Genomic DNA, 24,974 nt, shown 5'->3' with positions numbered 1-24,974 from the left:
TATCAACAAAAGCCTTCACTTGAAGCTGCCAGTGTACTTATGAAGTGTTAAATATATGAAAAAAAAATTAAATCCAGAATGTAATTCAGAATTGTATTAGAAGAAAAATTTCTGAATCACAAACAAAACCACAGCTGCTGTACTTCAAGTCAGAGGGAGAGCAAGAGTACCTCTCATAGCAAGAGATGTCAGGCACTATCTCTGAAACTGGTAACATTTCAGAGCACCACAGAAGTGATGTGGTGAACTTCATGAAGAAGGATTAGTCCTGCAAGGCCACACTAAGAAACTAAGACTTTAGGGGGAGATCCTTGAAAACACTAGATAATGCATGCTGTACCTACAAGACATGGATCCCTTGTTTATAAGATATTAAGGTTCGTGGTCCATTTCAGCTGACACGTGGGATAAGACATGCTCAGAGTGCCACGTCTGTTTGCTCTCTTCAGTCTTCATGTAAATCACAATTACCACAGTTCTAACTCACCCAGCTTTGTGGAGATCAGCACTTCTTCCAACACATTTGGTAACCATGCCTTGCTTTTCCACCCATGCCAGGGACATACACCTACATTCTTTCCACTTAGATCAGAATGACTGCATAACATACCAACCTACCTAAACCTAAAATATGACTGTATAACCTTAAGTATCTCATATTTATTGCCATCCCTTCACTCCAATTACTACATCCAACCCGCATTCTGGAATATCTACATAAGTCTATGCTTTACAGGGAAAGCAACATGTTTCTGAAGAACTTTCACATTCAAAAGAAACCCAATGGCAGCACTAGAAAATAAAAACTGATGGGTTTTCAGGTATTTCTAAAGCATTCAAAGGTCATCTAGAAACTTTACGAAGAGAAATTGCCTAAGAAGTTAGAAGTCAATTTGACTATAGATGATGACTCTTAAACATCAGACAGGTTAAGTTAGAATGACAAATCCACAGCTCTACAACGTATCTTATTCCCTGTCCTTTCCGATGTAAAATATCCCACAAAATCAATTACAACTAATACACCAGTAAAAAAGCTTCATGGAACTGAGCCTCTTTGTTCACGTCTGTTAATATTACAGAAAAAAAAAAAATCTACCCATAAGAAAAAAAAGTGTCTAATGACAGCTAGCTATACTAAAGCCTTGACCGACCTTGACCACATTTAAGCCTAGAAACTCTGCACTATTCTCTAAGTTAAAGAGAAATAAAAATTCTGAAAGGCATTTTGGAAACTTTCTTCAGTTTCATTTGTTCCATACCTAATTGCCATACACAATGAGAAAAACTGGATTCCAATACTGCTGGATATGCCTAAGTCATCAACTGGAAATCACTGGATAATAAAATGCCACTGGGCCATTTGTTCATTTCTTTGTATTATTTAGATTGAGAAAGACTCCACGACAAACTTTAACCAACAATACTTTTGTTATGACATCAACATCACGTTTCTTTTTAATCTCTCTTCTTTAATTTTATAAGTGTCGTTTAAATTACTTAGCTACTGCCAAATAATTATATTTATCCACTCTGACAATTATCCAAATGTTTCTGAAGACTCCAAGGTTAGACACAGCCATTTCAATATTAAGTTGTTCTTTACACTGTAAAGGGGGAAATACTTAAATGATAAAGCATAAAGAAGTGGTGTTCAAAATTGTTCCATCAGTGCTCCCAGAAGAGACAGAAAAAATGGGGAATGAAATTATACTGAGTTTTAAATGGCCTTAATGAAAAGTTCAGATTTTACAAAAGGAGAAGAAAGTACAATGGAGGAACTCGGGAAGGGGATCACAAAGTGCATCAACACAAGTAACTTCTTATGGTAGGAAGTTTACCTGCATTTCTACTACTAAATAAAATTGCATAACTCTGGTTGTCCAAAATGTGCTTCTCCTTAAAGATCAGCTAGTTGCATGCATATGCACATATACACACACAAACGTACATACAGAATTCTGAAAAATACTGAATTGTACAAATACCACAATGCAGTGTTACGGTGCATTTCTCCAAAAGCAAACAACCTTCATTTCTCTTCTGTATTTTCAGTCAAAACACTTGGGGTAAGTGAGACGGACACAGAAATATGAACTGTAGTTCCTATTCTATAAGATACGACAAACTAGACCAAGCAAAATTTTGTTCCCTCCCTTATATTATTATGAAGAAACATTTTATTAATGAGTATCGTACAAGTTGAAAGACTTTAAGTGGAAACAAGGACTTGGAATAAAGCTCATTAAAGGTTCATCTGATCACCATGAAGACCAGAAACACTTTTTTTAAAAACAAGAATTCTAAGAAACTTGGAACAGCCATAATCGCCACCTTAACAAAGCTACACAAAATTTGGATTTTAGGTTAACATTTAATTAGGAACAAAATACACCTTTGAAAGAGAAATAATTATTCCACCTACAATGTAAGTTATACTGGCAGCATTGTTCTTGAATTTAGAAGTTAAACAAGAGATAATTTATTCTCCAATGAAACATGCTCATACAGAAAAATGGTTTCTTGATTTTCATTAACTTCTTTTTATTTAACTTAATTTGCTATGCATGCACCCTATCAACGACTTGGAACTCATCCTTAGTTCTTGAAATTAGATATACTTCAAACTACACAGAGCTCAAACAACAAAAATCCAGACACACACCAAAACATAAGACAGTGTTTTATGATCATCTTCAAGCCTCCCTAGTAAGCATTTTATCTTGGGGGGTGGGGGGGAACAAAAGCGAAAAACCCCCCAAAACCAAAAAAATCCAACCAAACAAAAAGACCCCCCACCAAACAAAAAAAGCCCTCCAACTGGAAATCACTGTGCGTATCAATATGCTTGTTCCATTTTACATATTCATAGTCCCAAGTAGTGACTCAACTTAAGCACTGATAAATGCTTGAGTCTGGCACAATTTGAATAAAAAGACAGGTAACACAATCCCATGCTGGAAGACATCCACAAATGCAAACCTTGAGATCTCCCTGCTCCTACCCCTTTGAAATAATACTTCATTTTGTAATGACAACAGTATGCTTTTCCTCTCTTTTATACTTATGCTGAAAAGGTAAAATTTCATTTTTAGTTTCTGAATGAGGCAAAGGGAGGCAGCCAAATGTTCACATAACCTGAACACTTACTTGAGCTCGCTAGGAAAGCAATTTTACTGCCAAATACTTGGAGCTGAAATATTTATAGAACAGTTTATTTATTTTTTCTGTAACTAGTGAAAATGTTTGTTTGTGAATGTTTAAATATTCTAAATTTTCTATTCATATGAGTATTTGTAAAGATTGATACGGATATGCATTTTAAGAAAGGGGTTGAGAAATACAGTAACTACAAAGCTTTCAAAACTGAAAGACCTTAAAGTCATAGTATTGTGAAAGTAAGGCATCTTGAAAATAAATCCAGGATTAAGGGCTTTTTAAGTAGATCTTTTTGACAGTAAATATGACTGCTGTTTTTTGGCTAAAATTGACTGTCTCATTTCAAAATAAGCAGGACATGAAGACAGCCTTTTACAAAGGGTCCTCATTTACAGTTTCTAAAAATTTTCTTGGAACATTTTAATCATCAGTTTCTCAAATTCATTAAGTAATATTTCTGAACATACAGACACACTATTTTCTTTTCTAAGCATTCTGTGCTTATCTTTGCCCCATCAAAGGGCTTCCTGTGCTGCATAACACCGTATTTTAGAGATGAAGAAACTTCTATATACATTCTAACTTGTCCTGAGAAACTCAGTATTACACAAAAGATTAGAATCATAGAACCTATTTCAAGACCTGTGATAACTATGGATCAGAATCGTGGCACAAGAGATAAACAACTGATTTAACAACCAAATCTACATGGCCTGTTAGACTGAAACTGTAACTAAAGAGAGCTGGTTTCTTCTAGTTTCCAATTTAGTTTGGACGAGGACCTCAGATAGCTTATTCCAAACCTCAAAAGCACTGCTGGAAAAAAGAATGCAGCTCCTTTGATAATAATTGGGGAGGGGTGGTTAGAATTATGTCTTTTTAATCTGTTTGACAGTGATCATCTTTGCAGGCAACAAGCTCCAGCGCAAGGAGGAAGCAGGCAAGAAAGAACATTCACCTTTCTAGGCAAAGAGCACTGGAGCAGTAGAATGCCCCAGCAACCTACCTGCCAGAGGGTCCTACTAAGGACAGAGCCCTGAAGAGAATTCAAGGCTATCACAAGACTATCAGGAATGAATAACCTCAGTGTCCTTCCCTCAGCCCCACACACACAAACACACAGTTTTTGAGACTGACAGATTTATTACCATGATTTAGTAAAATCTTTTAGTTTGTCAGCCATTGATATGTGGACGCTTTTTCTTAAATAATACTCAGCACAATTTTGCATATAGCAGCTTCAAAATAAACCAGATACAAGGCTAAGATTGATATCTGCTTATTTAGCTCAACAGATCTTCCCACACTGAGAAAATTATTTTTAACAACTGTTTTCTAAAAGCATAAAAATATTATTGTCGTATACCATGTTACTGCATTAGCAAAGATTAAAAAAAGACTACTGTAACTTATTTTAGGATTTCATATTTCTAATAAAATTAAGTGAATCCACATTTCTTCAGAATTGAGCAGACATCAATTATATGAAACATCTCTGTTGTCTTGTTTTACTGCTTTTACCTGAGTAGATTTATCTTTCATACATGAAGGGTAGTGTACATGGGGATCACGTGGCCACTGTCCTGTGAGGTAAGGTCCTGTTATTGTGTCCAAAGAAGAAGTTCGCCTTATGGTACCAGAAGTTCTGATTTGCTGGGATTTTGGCCTGTCCACTGTAGAAAACCAGAACAAAATCAACAAAAAAGTCAGGCTAAATTTGATGTGAAATGTTAAAAGCTAGCTATGACACACAATGGCAAGAATACATCAGAAACCTTTGTCTAAATGCCAAGCTGAAAAGAATGCCATCACATCAAAGCAAATACAACAGACAAAAGAAAAACAAATAGAAAAGGGAAAATGTAAAAGTTACAAAAACCCCAATCCTTAAGGCGTTCATATCCACAAAGAACTGGGCTACTTATGCTATGTATTTTCATCAACAAAAAACACCAAGCAAATTTAAATACAGTTATGATGCAACTCAGAAAAGCCAGACATGCAGAAATAGAAAATATAGCACAGCACTTTTTAAGTCAGCTTGCTTAGCTTTCTAAATACTAAAATGCAAATCATGAGAAAAATCGTGGTTGTTAAGAGGATGCATATCCAATTTACACTCTTTTCCATATTATTTCATGATTTAAATCAATTCCATACTATTTACAAGATCTCACTGCAGGCCTTAGCAAGCTGAGAGTGTGACTCCATCTTTCCCTCTGACAGAGTGCTGGTCAGAGCAGCTGCCTTGTTTGTTTTCACTCATCATTGTGCCAGCAGTCCTCGACCCCTCCCTGTACTATTCTTGCCATACACCCAGATCATGGAACACTTTTTCTTGCATTTCATTCGGAGAGCAAAGTGCAGGGTGATTCATGAGATTGATGTGGGAAAGAACAGAATTTTATGGCATGGTCTCTGGATTGTCTTTGTCTCCTTTATCCTTTAGGCAAAATTACTTCATATACTCACTTTCTAGACTTCACATTAGCCAACCTAAGCCCTACATGGCAGCTACTGTGTGTTCTGCTCACCCTTAGTAAAAGAAGTTCACAAGTGACATAACTTCCAAGTTAGTCACATGCCATGCACTGATCTGACCCACCAAACGTGAGAGCAGACCTGCTGGCACCCTTCTGAGTCCAAACATGGCCACTGGCCTTCACAAGTATTTTCTATTTGTGTATTACCTAGAAGTGATGGATCTGAAAAGGCAGAATCCATCATCAATGTGATGTATAGCATTCAGCACAATTAGGGTATAGCTTGCACTAATACAGTATGGTTATAGTATGATATATGAAGACAGTGTTAACCCAGACCATTTTAGACAAATATATAGACCTGCTGAAACACTGCATTAGCTACTTATTTTAGGTGAAGGGTTCTAAATAATGCTGTGAATTGGACATGATGTAATGTATCATGCTGACTTTTATACTATAATTATTCTGACTGCCTTATCTATAAATCAAATCTCTACCATTTCTAACAGATCTATCCTTACAGGATTCCAATTGTGATAAATCTGCATTTTAAGAATGATCCTTGAACTATTAGAACTAAAAAAATCTGAAATGCAAAACAGAGATGACAAATTTTAAACATTAAAGTCGTGTTTACATTTGCACTGAAACAAAAGTGTACCTAATGGATAAAAAGCAACAAAGAATTCTTCCAACATTCCCTGTCATGCTATGGCCCTATGCTACTCTCTCAGCCCAAGTTTTGAAAGTTTCTTAAAAAAAACCCTTTTAAAACAAGTCAGAAACAATGCACAAGATAATGTTTGAAGATGAGGAAGTAAGGACTAAACCAAATAAAACACAAGACCAAAAGACACAACAAAATATATACAACCAGACAATTAGTTAAGGCTTGTAACTTGTTCTACACCCCGAGGAAAGGCAACAGAAACCCCAACATTAATAACTAAAATAATGCCATTAAAACTGAAGAGAAATCAACACCACCAAAAATTACTAGTTTTGTTTTTCCATGGCCATCTTGGCAGTGGACTGCAAGACACTGTCAAGCCTTAAAGCTGAGAGAAGTTCAAGACGTGGTTTCCAAAGTCCCTACTATTCATCAATATTTCCCTGAATTAAGGAAATAAACCACTTCTCAACTGCATAAACCAATTCAAGTTAACACTAATTTAATGTCATCCCTATTCCACTGTTTTCTGCACTCCTTCCATCTCCTTTGAGATGGCATGCACAGACAGATGTGTGAATCCACCTGGCAAAATAATCCACTGAGTTTAACGTAATGAAAACTAAAGTGCACTCCCTAAAGTCATAAACACAGGGTTTTCCCCATTACAGCAGAGTTGGCACAACATAATGGGCAGAAACCACCAGGAGAGCTAGAACAGCAGCAGCCCTGTATTCTGTTCAATAACAGTTTTGGTTCCTCACCTTTTACGATGCATCATTAGAACACAAAAAATAAAGGAGAAGGGATCTATAAGCATGACATTTGAAGGAAGTTTTGCAAATTAGCATTTGACAGAGTGTCTTGTATAGTAATGTACTCAGACATGATGGGATGCCCTGGAGAGCATCACTGTACTGGACCCCAATAGTGGCAGATCAGATCAGCTTAAGTAGTTTTCTAAATATTAGAACTGCTCTCAGAGTTTATTTCTTAATCTTGCTTTTCTCACCTCATCATACATCTGGCTTCCCACTACTCTAGGGAGCTACTACATAACACTTCTTCCCAAATTTTCATTATCAATGGAATGTTGATGCTACTATAATGAATACCCTTCTCCAGCCCAAATCACTTTCTCTGGTTGGAAACTTCATGCTTCAGTTTTCTCAGAGAATCAAAATAGCAGAAGTGCTTCAACAGCTCCTGAAGATAGCCAACAGACTTCAGCATTCAGAAAGGCTTCAACAATACTAAGAAATCTCTAAAATTACAGACTGATTTTATCCAAGTTTCAGACTAAAACCCATCTGACAATATCCCAAGGGTATGAATGGATTTTACTGCAGCAGTAAGTCAAAGGATTGTTGTTTTAGTGACAAGTGAGACATATCATATGAAACTCAGCCCTACCTCCAGAATAAGCAAACTTAAGATCACAGCACTTAAGCAGTGTAACATTACCTGAGGAAGTTATCTAGAAATAAGAAAAGCAAGGCATATGCTTGCAGCAAAGCAAAATACCTCACAACCACTGAGATGAGCTTGGTTGATTAGAGCATGATGATAGTAATGCCCAGGTTGTGAGTTTGACCCCTGTATGGCTGCTCTCTTAAGAGTGGGATTCTATGATCCTTGTGAGTCCCAACTCAGAATATTCTGCGATTCTATGTGTTACTTGATACATGTCACAAATTTTAATGGCATGGATTTAGGACAAATTGCTGCACCATTCTAGTTATGAATGTTACACAAAGTGACACAATGGAGCACCTGAAAACTACAGCTGGCAAAATTCAGCATGATCCTACCTCCCAGCAGGAATCAACTAAAATAACCTGCATGAAATCATGATTCTGCATGCTGCATTGAGAGCAAAGAGAATCCTAGTTATGCCACCTAGACTGACTGAAAAAAGGTTTCCATTTCTCTGACAGCAAAATGTAATTCAGTAAGAGCCTAACAGGACAGCTCTTTTGAGAAGGACAGGGGGCTCAAATAAAACCTATAAAAATAAATAAAACCTGCTGAAACTCTAAAATTAAGAGCTTGCCTTCTCGTCTAGGATAGAGGCAGCTAACCTGCACATAATCTGAAAACCATGTTCACAGTCCATTTTTAGCTTAAATAGCTTTGTGCCACATGTGCAATGAGGAAAATCACCTGCAGAACAGCAAGACTGACAGCTAGCATTGGTAGCAGTAAAAAAAACTGGTTCAGCTCAATCCACCAGAGCTCACCTGTCAACATCTTTTCTTCCCATGTTTCAACAGTTAGCAAATCCAGTTCAAATTTGGCCAGAACTTTTCCACTACTTACACAGATATAACTAATTTTAAAGGACTAAAATTATCCTGAGAATCTCAGATAACACAGACTCTTCTCAAACTGAGTGAAAAACATGAAATAAAAATAAAATTCATTCTTCTTTGAAACCAAGAGTATTGTCATCTCCCTTTTGATGTCGGCTAATTGTGACACTGTCCTGCCAAAAGTAATGTCTTAACTTCTCTTCTCGAAAGTTCTTGAACTTAAACTATTAACCTGAGACCATGAAATATCAGTAGTAAATTCCACAATAATTTTCATGAGATGTCGTTTCTCTTCAGTTTAGTTGCTTGCACCCTGCACAACCTTCTGGTTACAAGCCACTCATGGAATGAGTCCCAAGCTTAGGACTCATCCATTCCTGAAGAATTTCAGATTTTATCTAGGAAATAAATACTAACTTCAAAAGAATTTTCTCCAAAAATACTCTTGGGAAGACTCACTATGATGGATATCCTAGTCTGCTTAAGACTCTTTTCAAGAGCCACAAAGTCAGAGTTCAAATAGTCTGGCCCAAAAAATATTCAGAGACTGTGTATACCACCATAAAATAGTATCAGATATTTCTAGGACATTCCTATCAGATCTGACAAGAAATTTACAACACTCTACTAACCCAATGAGATGCAGAAGTGCCTGTGTGAGTGCTTCTGAAATAATGATTATTATCATTATTTATGTGGGAATGCAGTCTAGGAAATCAAAAACTAGAAATGGAAAGCTGAATATTGAGGAATGGTGACCCACAGTGAATGATGGCCCGGCATCACTTAAGTCACATTTCCCACAGCAGCTACTGATGACTGTCCTACAGCTAATTAAAGTCCCCTCTCCTGTTACACCCTGTAAAAGCATGAAAAAGAGATACACTTGCTCTTGCATACTTTGGACAGTGATTCCCTGAGTAACATAAAAGCAGATTTCTGGATTCAAGAGAACTCTGAGGAGTCTGGTCAAGGGACGTTTGTTTGGGTTTTTTGCTTGCTTTTTAAGCATGTATATAGTGACATGGTACTGATATCTGAATGTACATCTTATTGGTCTCTCCTGCTCTAATTATGTAGGTAGATGGTCAAACTGGTGCATGTTTAATTTGCAGAACTTGTCTCTATGACTCTGCCAGGAAAAAGATTGAATAATGGGGATTTAGAGGCCACTCTAAAAAAATATTTCAATCTTTATTCTCAAGAAGGCTTTTCTCTTGTAATTGGAGCCAAAATCTCTCATGAAAAAGATTAACAAGGGATTTGGGGTCCCCTGAAGTTTTACTCCAGAGAAGTAAAGAGATCTATTGGCTCAAAAGACATTTCCCAGTTGCCAGTGACTGACAGACTTGTTTCTGACCCAATCTGCTAAATGGCTGCATGACTGCATTAACAGTTCAGAAAGGTGCAGAGCAACAAAGAGCATGCTGTTTGCCATGTACTGCTCACACAAAATAACAAAAAATAGGATTTTAAATAGGATCTTAAAAAAACCCCACAGCACCCTTCTATGTAATTGAAAAGAAAAAAAACCATGAAATTACTGCACTCTTCCTTCATCATTTCAAATTAAATAGCATAATCTCTTTAATAGCTTAAAACAAAATACTAGCATTTTGAAACATTTAAAAGCAGTACCATGCTTTGCTACCAAAATGATAATTCTAAAAGAATATAAGAAGAGACAGTCTTTTTAAGTTACCTCCGATACATCTCTAAAGTATTTTACATTCAGCTCCTTAAAACTTGTTTTCATTATGTGCACCACACTGGTTTTGGTTTAGTTTTATCAACTTCAGAAATTATTCCCCAGTTTCTATCTTGAGAAATCACAAGAGAGAATGACTAAAAATGAAGAGGGTTGACATTCTGAAGTTACTACTCTAAAGAGAGACAAAATCCACTCTAATTTCCTCTCCTCATCCTAACTGAAGGGAAAAATAAAGGCAGCACAGAGCAGCACCATAATCTAACCAAGGCTCCAACAACTAAAACCATGCAGAAAGCAGGCTACTTCTTGAGAGGGAAGAGCTTTTCAAAGATCCAGGTCCATGAATCATATGCCTTCTACATCCAGAATTCTTCAGGGAGAAAAAAAAAATAAATAAAGAGGGGAGCCAGTCTTCCACACAGATCATTTTACAGTCTGGTAGTTAGGATTGATTTGGTTTTGTACCTGACAAGGCTTATGAGAATTCAGACTGAACTGCAAGAAACAGAAGTCTATCAAGGCAGGACATCACCTATACTGGTAAAACAACTTAAGACAAAACCAGCTGGTTCCTTCTAAGGAAAACTGTACACACACCAACCCACAGAATGGGATTTAGCAATCAACTATATTGAGTTATCTTTTATAGGTATGACTAAGTCATCTAAAAAGGGAAGAGATCTTCTGGTTAGTCACTGAACAACCACATAGGTTAAGGCATTTCTTTCCATAATGGAGGTTTCACGCAAGGCTCTCAAGGACACCTAGCCACACAGGATGGCACAGTGGCAGGGCTAGTATGGACACCAGTGGAAGAAGAACACATGGATGAATTTGTAGGCATATTTCACTGGACCTGCAGCTGACAAAAGTCCTGGTTGCCCATGCATGTATGTTGAAGCAAGGTCTCTGCTTCATGTCCCTTATTCCCCCAACCAGAGGTACAGGTAAAATGTGACTATGAATATGTTTCAGAAGTCAGATTTTGTCAGAAGCAAAACTCCCCTATTAAAAAATCAACGTTTTCCTTAGGGATCAAACACAGAAAGAATGCTCTAATCTCCATAAGAAAAGTAAACAAACCATATGGCAGAAAGTTTCAGCCAGCTAAAGCTAAACTATTCTTCTAACAAGGATTACTGCTGGCATGTATAGGACCTGTAGGATTTCATATCACAAAAGCCTGCTTTGTTCAACAGATGTAACCTACACACTCACACTCTTCTAACAAGATGACATGTAGGTAAAAAGCACTAATTCCAAACCTTCATATTTTTATGCATTTTATGTTTTTAGAATATAGTTTTCTTTGTAAGATCATTACTTCAAATTTAAATACTACACAAATACCTAAACTTAGGTATAAATACCTAATTTTAGGTATAAAGTGTTTGTACTCTAAAGTTAAGACAAATTTGATTGGAGCTCAGCAGCTAGGCACTTGGGAAAAAGCACACTGAAACAACCATCAACTGCTGGACACTTCAGCAGATACAAAGAATTTCCTTCCTCTTAGTTCATTAATTTAGATCAGCTGAATCATCTATTCTATGTATCCAATATTGAGAATCAACCTGGGAACCAAGAACAGCACTAAAGCTTGAGGTGCTTGGGGTCAATATAAACACATGCAGTTTGTTCAGAAACTGAAGAACACTTTTTTCAAATAAACTTGATGTCTTTATAACAACAACAAAAAACCCCTTCAAAGTCAATAGTTAAAATTTAACAAGATGTAGAAAGTCAGGCTTTTGTAAACCTTTAATCTAATTCTTCTTTCCATCAAAATGCAGCTGGACATAATAATGAATAAAACAAATCAGAAGGCACAACTCACCATTTCCATAATCAAAATACACAAAGAACTGTAATCAATGCACAGAAGCTATACAATGCCATCATAATGATCACCAATTATTAGAGATAGAAAGCATTCTCCTAGCTAGAGCAAATAATACTAAACAACAATAATATATTTTCTTGCAAAAAATTTTTGAAAATAGAAATGTAAAACCAGATTAAAATTGATTGCCTAAATGAGAGTGCTCAACTTTGATGATTAAATAAATTATCTTTTCATTATCAGTAAAGACATAGAAACAAAGGACTAGAAACAACTTCCTAAATCTGGAGCCCACTTTGCAGCTATCACTGACAAAACACAATCACTTCAAAACAGAGTACAGTCAGTCTTACAGCAGATATTTGGCATCACAACTCCTACTAGAAAAATAACACAGGATCTTTTCTTTTCCTGATGGTTTCAGGCCCTCTTACAGTTTAATATATAAATATTTACATTGTCAATCCAATCCACCCGCTCATTCCCTTCCTGGCTCACCTGGATTCTGACAAAGCAACTGTATTTTTATCCAGATTTTTTTACAATCACACAGTTAAACTTCTAAGGACTCACACAGTGAGTCCTTCTCTGAGTCAGCTCCAGTTTGATTTTACCTTTCTTGAACTACGGAGCATGAAAAGAGTGTGGAGTACACCATTTAATGCCTCAGCAGCCCCTGTGTGGCCAAGTGCTCTTCATATGAGACCAGACTTGTGCCCAGTTTTTCACTTACTTCATGTTGGCAGTTCAGAGATCTTACCATCACCCAACTCCACCCCCCAGAATTTTCAAATTAGATGCTCCTCCTGTGAGGAAAAGATACTCTGATTGAGTACAACCCCACATACATTAACTTCCACTTTTTACTTTTAAATGTAATTTTTTAACTTATTACTTCAATTCCCATGGCTCTTAAACTCTTCTTGCATAATCTTCCTGTGTACTAATTAAACCTCTCAATATTCATCAATGGTTTCATCACCCTAATTTCAAAATTTGCCTAAACAGATAACATCTACTTCCCGTCTAGGGGATCAGTTTTCTTATCAAATCGACCAGGTTAGCATTACAACACTTGGAAAGCTCATTTTGCACTTTAACATTTCTCCCTGGTTTCTACCATCCCTTCCAATTTTTTCTCAATTTCCACCAATAGTTCTCCATACTTTAGAACTAGACACAACGTTTTTCACATTTTTAAAACATCAGCATTGCTGATATACCTGCTATACTCAGGACGTATGTATTCTCTCTACCAACACAACTTCCTCAGAAATTTGAAGGCAAATGTGAATTTCTGAGTAGGCTTTCCTAGAATCCTGCAATGGACATCTCTGAATTGACTTTACTGAAATATGCAATCTGTATTTACTACAGTCTTGGTAATTCCTAATTCCAAATTATCCTTGTCCCTTAGAATTTGGCGGTTTTTTTACCTTTCTGGGTTAAAAATCACTGTCCTTATGGAAAGTGATTTCTTAGACTTTTTTCTAGTGAGTGCAAAGCATTGAATAAATATCTGTGCTATTTCCTCTGAGACTGTAGCCACTACTCCCTGGAGCTGACTTTCAAACCATACATTCTAGCAGATCACTCTCAGATCATTCTCAGATCTTTTTTTCTTCATACCAAATGGTTACAACTTTTTCCTCATTTTTCAGTCTGCATGTTTCTATTAGCTCTCTTAAACCACACAAAGTCCAAGCCTGTTCATGTTTTAACAATTCTCAGCTAAGGTTCACCTTTTGATTGGTAACATGACATTCTTTCCTCAGTTCTTCCTGCAGTTTCTTGCAGGCGCTCTGCTTATTCCTAGCAGCCTTTCTGAGGTCAGTGTCCATGCAATCAGATCACATCCTCGAACTTTTCTGATGTCTGAAAGACTCCAATAGTATTAACAATTTTCATTAAAACAGATTCTCTATTATTCAAGGCAGAGCAACCCCATTTAGACAAATTTTCAAACTACTTCCTTCTGAAATCCAAAACTTTACTCCAGATGCATGAGTTTTAAACAAACCTCTACATAGGATTTTCTTCTTTTGCTGTATATGCATGCAAATTTGCATGACTAAACAAAGGCTAGATCTAACATTTCTTTCATGTACAGTGTCAGCACATCCATTTCTTCCGCTTCTCCAAAATTCTGAGTTGTTACAGTTGGTAATTCTGATCTTCAATGTAGCCAGTCTAAGTTTCTACTATAAATCTTGCTGTGAAAAGATCTCCCTGTATCCTTCAACTTCATATTAAAGGCTATACACACCACTAAAGAAAAATCATGAGCCTCCAATTATCTGAATAGCCTAGTTCCTTCTTTGGAAGAGATTAAGGTAGATCTACACAACAGATTTACAAAATATTTTAAATAATATATGGACTGCACACTTTGCTGAACAACTTGTTTTGAAAGATTGAGCCTTTCTTCCTACAGCAACACCAAAGTTTATTTGGATCTTCCACATGGACAATATCCTACACTGAGTACGTGTTTGCAGTCAGTTCCTTGTATGGACATTTCTCAAATACACACTACTTTTAAACATGCATGAGTTAATCACATTTTTGCCCATGAGATATTTTTCTCTTCCAGATTAGGCCTTTTCCTTGCTCCCTTTGAAAAGAACAGAAAGTATTTCAAATGTATTTTATCGTTTCTTTGTGGGTGAAGAAAACATTGCAGAGATAATTATTACAGGCAGGTTATCAGGTATAACAAAGGAGCCACTGAAGGTGAAATAGAAGAGGAATCAGAGTATGAGAGAAAGGAAGTGTGGTATTCCACTATCAATTGCCATAATTAAGCAAACACAGCTATCAGTTAAGAATGAAGATTTTAAGACCTTGAACAGAAATTTACTCCTGTGAAGACAGCTTCTCCTTTAACCTGGCAGTTTCCCAGCTACTGTGTAAACCTAAGTCTCATTCTGCATTCTTCAGCAGTTAGCTGGTATTTTTAGAGTCACACTGGTCAAAGTCTGTTCCGGGACACAGCGTAAATCTGAGTTTAACTTTCAGCAAGCAGCTCAACTCTTCATTGCTTTGAAAAGCAGAAAGTTAAGACATCACATATAACAAAGATTTAGAATAATATATGCTGAATACGGAGGTGTAACATCTAGCTCACAGAGTCAAAGCTGCAAAGCCACTTGGTTTTCATAATGTACTTGCCATGGCTCCAGATTCCAGAAAGACTGACTAGCTGACACTCAGCACTGAACTGGACTCCATATGTGAGCACTGGACTCACCCAACCTTTCCAGAGCACAGACAGCACCACTGAGGTACCTACTATAGCCACCACCATCTTCCAGTCCTGCTGGGCTAGGGAGCTCTGCCATGGCATGCAGAAAGAGTGGTACTGGGATCACGTTAAACACCTACAGAAATTCATAGCTCTTGAAGAGCTGGCTCCTCTATGCTGTCTCTGTAGCCTGAGTTATGGGAACACAGCACAAGATTTTCAAGGTTTATCCAGTTTATTTCTGATCCAGCATGGACACAGCACTTCATCTAAGAAAAGCAACTGCACTGTTATCCCTGAAAGCTACATGTTCACAAACCTGGAATTTTTTATCTGCACTTAGGTAATCTGCTCCCAAAGAGCCAACTTCTGACTTCATGGCATAATTTGAAGTGGGGTTTGTATTTACAGGGTAATTTCTGCAGCCTATGATTAATTGAATTAGCTAGTAATTGAACACTGAATAACAAAAACTTGTTCTCTGGTAAGAACATGTTATTTCCAAATGATAGCTTGGTCTCCAACTGCTGACAAATGTCAAACAATTATTAGAGTTTTGATTTTTCTAGTTTTGTACTGCAGCCCAAGCACCTATATTAAAATGTTTGGGGTTCTTTTTCTAACTATGTAGAATTTTTAAAAATGTAAACACCAAGATAATCCAGCTAGCCAACCTTTACTAATTATTTATTTCAGAACTCCAGAATAGGCATTGTACATCAAAACACCTGAGATTAAAAGGCACATAATATAACAATACCCACATTGCCATACATTTAATCAGTTCACAACTGAGTAACTACTGTTACACAAAACATTTCTAGAAGACATATTTATATTTATTATATAAAATTAATTTAGCTACAGAAATTCATTTCAAATTCAAGTATGAATGTTAGTCATCTTGCAATGACCTGACAGTCAGAAATCAGTATTCGTTCCTGATGTTCAGAAGTGTTTTTACAACACTGCTTGATGCCTGGTGGTAAGGGCATAGGAAAGGAGGTTCAGGGTAACCTCTCCAACAGGTGACTAGCGTTGTTCAAGGAACGAGACACTTAAATTATTATTCTTGTTTAGGCTATCTCTCAGCAGATTGAGAAGAAAATATTCTAAAGAGGATATTAGATTATTCAAAAACTATGACAAAACTACTACCTACTGCTCTTGTGAGCAAAATACAAGACACTTTCTTCCTAAAGAGGAAACAATGTGTAGTTTAGGCAAAACTAGTTTCAAGTTGTGCAAAATAAACAGCACATAAGAGCCAAGGCTATCATTCACTCATGTGAGAACAATATCCATTGGAAACAGCTACTCCTCAATTTAACACCAGCAGCAGTGAAAGTCAAATCCTATAAACACCCACATCAGTGGCATCATTTATCACTGGGGCATATGCAACACTAAATAAGGAAGCCTAACCATACAGTACTTTGCATTAAGGTTTCAAAATTCAAGCTGGTAACATTTCATCACCTACTGGGAAGTATATACAATCTGCAAAGCAACAATATCTAATAGAGAAAGCTAATTAAGAGATCTAATACTACAAAAAAATGAAAACCTCCCATCACAACCATCTTCAATGACCTAAAACAAACTGTTTAGTTTAATCCCCCATTTACAAATTTTTTGTGCAGAAAACTATTATAGCTTGAGTGCAGACACTCACTCCTTCTGGATGTTTTTTCTCCCTGTCAGAGAAAACTAATCTAACAGGGTGAATAGTTTGGCAGGAATCAGCAGCTGCAGCTAGGAAGTGCATATACCAAAGGAGGAGAAGTGAAATGAACACACCCAGGGCAGACAGTATTACAGGGCCTGAGCCAGCAGGCTGAGGGCACTCCTCAACTCAACCACACCTGGCCTGCCTGTGCTTCCTTCCACGACAGACTTCCAGAAGCTAAACGCTTTCCTCTGCCCTACTAACAGGAGACCTTGGCAGAGCAAAGTTATCACCAGACAATCCAAGGGGGCCATGTAACAGAAGAGCTCTGATCCTAAGCCCAGACTCACACAGCTGGGAGAGCAGGGAAAAATTCCTCAGAGTGCATGTTTTTCAGTTTCACCTGTGGATGAAGGCTTCCATGGACACCATCTCAGCTTCGGGAAGGTAAGAACCAGAGAGCCCAACTCGCCATTCCAAAGGATTGCTATTACACACTGGGTCATGATACTCTGTGTGCTACCCATACTGCAGAAGCCTCTGATCCCTTTCTACACCTCAGCATTCAATCTCCAATTCAAAACTGTAGTGGAGAAGAGCTTCAGAGTCACATCAGATGGGAAAAAAATAAAGCATAACTGAAAGACTATCTAATTTTGGGGAAGTGAATATACATTCAAATATACATATACATTGCTATTCAGAATTTGATTATTAAGTACAAACACCCATTTTCCTTTACCCTGATCTCCAATGCTCTTCATTGTGCAAGTACCCAAACCTTAAAAATGGTGACACAAAGGAAAAGGTCATAATTTCAGGCTGACAAGTTGCTGTGATGTATTCTAATGATGAGATGTAAATAATATTTTACTTGCCTGAAAATGCCTTAAGCCATTGTTTAAGCACTACAGAAGGAGGCAGCACTGAAAGACTAACATAAACATCCATTTAAATACTAACACTAAAGCAAAATTATGATCATTGTCAGTTAAATACTTGAGCACAATTTTCCAGTTATGTATGTTTAATACAGGGTCATTTTTTTCATCAATAAGAGATACTTATTAAAAATGCTGGTTGATGTTTAAACTCTATTATTTTCAACTTCCCAAGAACTCATGCATTTCATGTGAAATCCATGAAGAACTACCTATTTTGTCAAGTGCTGGCAACACTTCTCTAGTGAAGTAACTGTGAACTGATTTAAAGAGGAACTTTCATTTTTCACTGCAAGTTAAAAAAATATTATCTTCTTCAGATAAAGAGAATTAATCAACTGGCAAAGCCCCATTTAAAATATATTGCAGACAGTCACTTACACTGAAACACTGAGGAGCACATACTCTATTTCCAATACATTTTGCATTATTACAACTACTGCTTTCAAGTCTGGACTTAACTGAAACTTCAGAACTACTGCATCAGTTATTTTTATTGGGTTTTTTTTTCATAATGATATAGAGTAATAGCATAAAACCCATTAAAAAAAAACTGGCTTTCCACTGTGAATTTTTGCAATATAGCAGTCTATACTTGGTGAACACTGCCTTTTTTATAAGATTCTAAGACACACTCCACTGATCTCCCTTCCCTGCATTTTAAAATACATTTTAAGAACCTCCATTCACCCCACCACCATGGGAAAGAAAACAACAAAACATAGGAACCATGAATTTCAGAAACCAAATTTCAGTATTTGCCACTGTTTTGCTATGCACAGATGTTGGCAAGTAACTTCAGTTTGGCCACATGTAACACAAAAATACTTGCTTATGACCAAAGAATAAGAATTAAAGATCAAGTAGTGATTTAAAACAGGTATAATCATATACTTCTTAAGTTAGGTTTGTTTTGTTTTTTTTCCATGAAACAGGGAGGTTCTGTCTTCAAAGCTAATGCCTTGGTACAGCACTATTCAAGTTCAATACAGAAAATAACTTTCTCTTTTTTCTTCCTGCTGTTTAACACCTGAAAGAAGCTCAATTAATTTGTTTTTAAAAGCATTATTTATTAAAGACATTTAATAAATTCTCATTTATAGTCATGTTAAAACATATAACTAAAAAGGCTTTGAGTTCAGGGTCTTTTATGTCACCATATTATATTCCAATGAAAGCTATTTTGGGAAGCGACAGGGAGAAAGCTGGAGCAAAACTGTTTTGGCCATACAATTATGGGAATACTGCATTATTCAGGGATCAGGAAATAGGAAGCGTCACAAAAATTACTTCCTTACCTACATTTGCTAGAAATAAAGGCAACATCTTCTTGATCTGTGGTATAAATGGTTATGATGCCAAAATACTGGATGGTTTGAATCTAGTATATTAAACTAATTCTACCTTTTGAAGTACAAATTTTGGGTGGTTTTTTTTTAATATTGACATCCCTTACAAGTCTAGAGATCAAAAATATTGTTTGTTTTACTCCACTCCTAATTCCACTAGCCTAAAACCAGATATATATACTTCTTATATTGAACTGGGTTATACAGTTGTTTTGCATCTTTTGTAATTCCTTTCTCTCACTCATGCTGGCAAATCTTCAGGAGTTATTTTGGGAAGTAAAAGACACTGGGAACCTTTAGCAGCCAAACTGATCACAGTATTTTTCATATGTCCTTAAAACTAATGTTTGTCTTTAACATTTGAAATGGAATGGCAAAAAGTTTGTTCTATAAAATGTGTAAGTGAAAGTTAGAAAAATATGAGGCATAATATTACAGTACTACTAGAGTTAAAACTAAAATCAAAGCATTTGGTGAGAGCAGTGTTGAGCTTGAATCATAGAAGTAATTTACACCCTCCTTGTATACAAAATATAATGTATCATAAAAAAAGAAACTAAACAGGAAACCCACTCTCATATTTATACAAGCTACTTTACATAACAGCAGACACTACTGATTTTATCCAGGTAAGGCAAGGAGGAAAACAAGTTGCTTTTTTCTTTAAAAGATGTGTCCACAGGCAAATAGCAAGTTTTATTTGACATGTCCAAGGGTTTGGCTTTTTTGGGTTATGACCAGAATGTCCTTTGTCATAAACCACACAGCTTCAGATTCTGTTGACATTACTTTTATGCACTCAGAGATCTAACAGATATATTCCCTCTAAGAAAACCACGTGTTGTTACATTCAACCAGACACTTTTTCCACTGCCAGCTCTCCAAAACATGAACACACACTATAAAAAATATCTACGAGTAAGGAATAAACACATTTCAAGAAAGAGCAAAGGCATAGACTTGCACATCACAGATATATCCCATGATATCAGGTTTTTCCCTTCTTTTTCCCTCTTTTTAGCACCTTAAAAATATGTATGTAACATTCATGATTTCTCACCCACTCAGCAACAGTACTAACCAAATAAATACTGCTACTGGCATTGATGGCTTCCTAACAACTAGAAGTCCTCAAATTTACTTGAAAGAAAATATAACATTATTGAAAGTTTCAGTCATAAAAACACAGGGTGTTGCTACAGAACAAAAACCTCTACAGTATACTACAAAGAAGGGGTAGAAAACATCATTATGGGAGAAAAAACAGACCACGCTGCTTTCATTCATGTAGCAGTGATGTCAGTGCCTGCAGTGGTAGCTGCTCTGACCTGTAGAGGCTCAAAGCTGAAGTGTTTGCACAGAAATCTCCTTCATAAAGGAACCTCTAGCAAATCACTAAAATATCCACACAAAATGGTTTAGTAGGATAGCCAGTTCAAGGCCTCTATACTGAAAAAGGCTGAAAGGAGGTGGGGAAGGGACAGGTGTCTTAAGAGAATAACATCTATCCATCAGAATCATAAGCAGTTTCTAGAACGAGCATATTTGTGAAACAATCCAAGTCAGACTGCAGAGCCAAAGACAAACATCTCCTGCACTGGTGAGAAAAACAACAGGATTAAACCTAGAGCCTAAGCTCACATTTTACAGCAGTGGGAAATGGCTTTGAAAAACTGACAAAAAAACTTAATCAAGCCACTTCCCCAAGACTTGCATACTGATAACAGCTATAAATAGCTGGAGTAGCATTGTTTAACAAGCCACAGCAAAATGGTCCATGTCTGAAAATGGAACATTTAAGATTTTTCTCCATTATTACTGCAGTAGTCCTCCAGCTCAGCAATCAATTTTCTATATACTATTATCACCATACATGCTACAAACATGTTTTTAGTGTCCACACGTCATTTACTAAAATGTTGAGAACAAGCAGAAAAACAAAGACAAAATACTGCCCCATGGCATGGAACTATATTCCAAATCGTGTAAAAACACCTCTAGTTTGGGGGGGGGGGGGGGGGTGGAGGGGCAGATGAAGGGGAGGTTTGGTAACCTTTTTTCATTTGCAAGACTGAAGAAATAGAGTATCTTATTACTCTCGCCTGCTAGAAAATGGTGCCTGTATTTCAGTAAAATAAAGCTGTTGACGTGTGCAATTGTGGTCATTATTAGGGCGATCACGTTGTTTTCATTCATTCATTCAGGATTTGCTAAAGGATGTCAGCTTCTGCAGCAGCAGCTGGCTTGACCTGGAGGAGGGGGAACGAAGTCTTTGCAGTGCATACAGATTACAGGGTGCATTTCTCGACGGACCATTTATGATTTTATACACTGCACTCATTAAACCAAATCAAGCTCTGTGACGCAGTTCACCAGGAGGCAAGCTCAAACAAGTTTAATGACAGAAAAGTCATTCAGTACTAATTTATAGTCTGATTTATTAAGGCTAAAATAGCCCACAGATGAAGAAGACTGAAACCACTTTCTAAAATTAAAATTTCCCCTCCAACAAAAAAAATCATACCTGTTAATGAAGTACTTCACAGCTTTGCAGTATTTTTCTAGCTTGCAGGTAGCTGCCCATATTCCTCCCTCTTCAATACACCTTAAGCGTAGGCTTTATACACTGCACCACTACAATGTTTTCCTCCGGGTTCCCATAATTAAATAATTTACTGCTCATCGTCAGCACTATCACTACTCATACACACAGATATTTTGGTTTTTTTCCTAGTTTCCTTTTAGCATTTTCCAAAGGTTTAAAAGGCAAAAGGGAAATCGACATTTAGTGCTCCATACAGTCAGAAAAATACGATCTTTAAAATTTTAAATAGAGCTTGAATGAATCAAAACCACAGAAGCTCAGTTCCATTTTCAAGCACGCAAAACCCTCTGCAGAAATAGACTCTTTTTGAAAAATGCATTACAAAGTATCTCTAGCCATATTATAACACAATCAATTAGGTCATCTGCATAAGCAGATGCATAGGGCAAATTAACTCCATTTGTAATTGGCAGCGACATTTTGCTCATTTGTAAAATGCTGCCCTGACCTAGTACAATTCTGATGACAGATCTGCCCAAGTTGCAAATACTACACACAGCAAGGGTTTACTACACATAAAAACCGAAGAGGAAAGAAGGTAAGATTCCACTGCTACAACACACACTGGCACCCAACACAGACCACAATTTGCCACAAAAATCACACACAGTTAAGACTTATGGAAGGGACAGAAAAAACAAGTGGTATTGAACCACAGAAAGCATTCCCAGAAAGAGATGATGTGCGATACCTGATAGCTACAGCAGGACAACATAAAAAGTGCATTTAGTCCAATTCATTCAACTGCTCAAGTGATGGGGGAAGGCAGAAGGGAGTGGGGAGGTAAGATGGCCACTGCCACTTTAACACATTCAATAATTTAACAGACAACCTGACACAGGTTAAGCTGAACTTGCTGGGAATCAATTTTAGATTTTAAATTTTATAGGCCTATTTTGGCTACACGGGGGTTGGTTTGTAGTGGTTTTGTTTGGTTGAGTTTTTTACAGTCCCAAGGATTCAGTACTAAATATCACAAGGAGACAGACTTGTTTTTAAGCACCTCAGTATGGGAATTTCCTTGTTTTGGAGCCTGTGCTTGAAAACATCACATCTTTTAACCTATGATCTTACAAAAATGTAAGTCTTTTAAGAAACCGAGCTCTGCAGAAAGGAAGAGCATTGGAGGCTTGGTTTTAACACACACTTCATAACTGGGTTGTGACACCCCAGATACAAATCTAACTCATTATCACCCCTACTAGACAGTTACAACTAGAGAAAGGGAAGAGGGTTAATTTTAGGCTCGTTTCCCTATTACACATCTCCGCTGCCAGAGCCCGAGGCCAAGGGTAGAGCAGCGCCGCCGGAGCCCCCGACTGCTTCTCCCCCGGTGAGGGGAGCCGCCGCCGGGCCCCGGGCTCGCCCCCGCGCCGCTCCTCCCAAGGCCGGCGCGGGGGGGGGTTCCTAGGCAGGATTCTCACCTTGCCCGAGAAGGAGGATGACATTTCAGGCGTCGCCTCCCCGCATCGCGGGGCAGGGCGGCGGGACGAAGCGGTTTTGCCCCCCTTCCTGGCAAAGCAAACCCGGGCACGACACCTGCCCCGGGGGCGGGGGATTTAAAGCTCGCCCTCGACCCCCGACCCGCTCCCTAAGGCTCCGGCGGGGCTCCTCCCGTCCGGCCGGGAGTCCCCGGTGTCCCACCCCCGCTGGCCCGGGGGGAAGGCAGGGCGCAGCCCAGGAGCGGAAAGCAGAGCCCAGGGTGCCCGGAGCCTGGGCGGCCCCAGCCCGGCCAGCACCCCCGCGGGGCAGGGAAGCGAGACCGGCTTTCTCCCGGTGCTTTACCTCTGTACACCGGGGAACTGGGGCTCCGTCTCTCAGGTGAGCTGCTCCTCCTGCTGCCGCCGCTCTCCGGCGACCGCCGCTGCCTGCCCTTCACCCTGCCCGGCTCCGCTCCGCCGCCGCCCGCCGCCAGCGGCGGCGTCGCGCTGGGCGGCGGTGGGGGGCTGCCTCCGCCGCGACCCCCGCCGCCCCCCGGCCCCGTGTTGCTGCCCACCGAGGCGGATGGGGACCGGGTCGGGCTGTGCTGGTTGCCCCGCAGGAGCTGGTACGGGACGGTCGCTCGGATAGGCTGGAGCAGCCGGCTGGTCCCCGCCGAGCCTCCCCCGGCGCCGTTACCGGGGCCCCCGGCCGTGCCGGCGGTGGGGGACCCGGCGGCGCCGCGCCTCATCCTCTGCGGCGGGGGCTGGTGGTGGGACGGGGGGGTTTGCGAGGAGCTGGACGAGGACATAGCGGGGATGCGCAAGACCCCCGCGGGTCACTCGCTCCGGTGGCTGCGGGGGACCCGAGCTCGGCCCCCAGCGCCCCGCATGCACCGGCCGCGGGGAGAGGAGGAGGAGGGGAGGGAAGCAGGGAGGGGGCGGGGCGGGACAAGCGCTGCACGGCCCTGGGGAGTCTCCGCGCCGCCTGCCCAGCTGCCCCCGGCGCTTCCTATCGGCGACGGCGGCTGCTGCTTCCACGCCAAGCTCTGGCCATCGCTGCCCGCCCCAGCGTCGAGAGCACCGGGGGCGCTGCCGAGACCAACGACCGCTCACATCGTACAGCGCTGCCGGCTCAGGGCGGTCGGCGGCACAGCACGACGAGGGGACACGCAGCCGGAGCGGGAAGGATGGGGAAGGGGGGAGGCGCTCGCAGCCAGCTCTTGCTCCTGCCCCCGCCAGCGCCTGGGAGCCGCTACCCGCACCATCCGCTCCCCACGCCGCCCGCCCTCCGAATGGCACCGCGCAGCCCCAGCGCCCGGCCGCGACGGGCAGGGGTGCGGGGCGCGCCAGCCCATTGGGCGCCACCGCGGCACCAGCGCGCGTCCCGTTGGCCAGCGGCCCTGTCGCTCGTCGCGCTCAGCCAATGGGAGCGGGCGGCGCGGCGGGGGCGTGGCGGGCGGCCGAGGGGCGGCCCGGGGGAAGTGGGATGTGGCGGCGGCTGAGGGGCGGGCTCGGCGCTCGGGGATGCGGTGCCGTGCCCGGCGGGGAACGGGGCAGAGCCGCC

The 24,974-nt window shown here is 39.6% G+C and overlaps 1 protein-coding gene across 4 annotated transcripts in view; it reads right to left on the bottom strand.

Annotated features, from left to right (window-relative positions):
• Nucleotides 1-24,687, bottom strand: part of GLCCI1 (glucocorticoid induced 1) — a 51,611-nt gene extending 26,924 nt beyond the window's left edge. Inside the window, exons 1-2 of one of the 4 annotated variants that reach the window (XM_064411001.1) lie at nt 23,775-24,687; nt 4,681-4,832 (exon numbers count right to left, since the gene is read on the bottom strand). In XM_064411001.1, the coding sequence (XP_064267071.1) occupies nt 4,681-4,832; nt 23,775-24,219 (597 nt within the window). In that variant the 5' untranslated portion in view covers nt 24,220-24,687. The remainder of the gene's footprint in view (nt 1-4,680; nt 4,833-23,774) is intronic. The other 3 variants (XM_064411012.1, XM_064410982.1, XM_064410991.1) reach the window with 3 other exon arrangements.
• Nucleotides 24,688-24,974: the final 287 nt, after the last annotated feature.

The sequence above is a fragment of the Passer domesticus genome, chromosome 1 (genome assembly GCF_036417665.1).
Source record: "Passer domesticus isolate bPasDom1 chromosome 1, bPasDom1.hap1, whole genome shotgun sequence".
NCBI classification, from domain to species: Eukaryota; Metazoa; Chordata; class Aves; order Passeriformes; family Passeridae; genus Passer; species Passer domesticus.
This window is presented reverse-complemented; position numbering and strand designations above follow the sequence as displayed.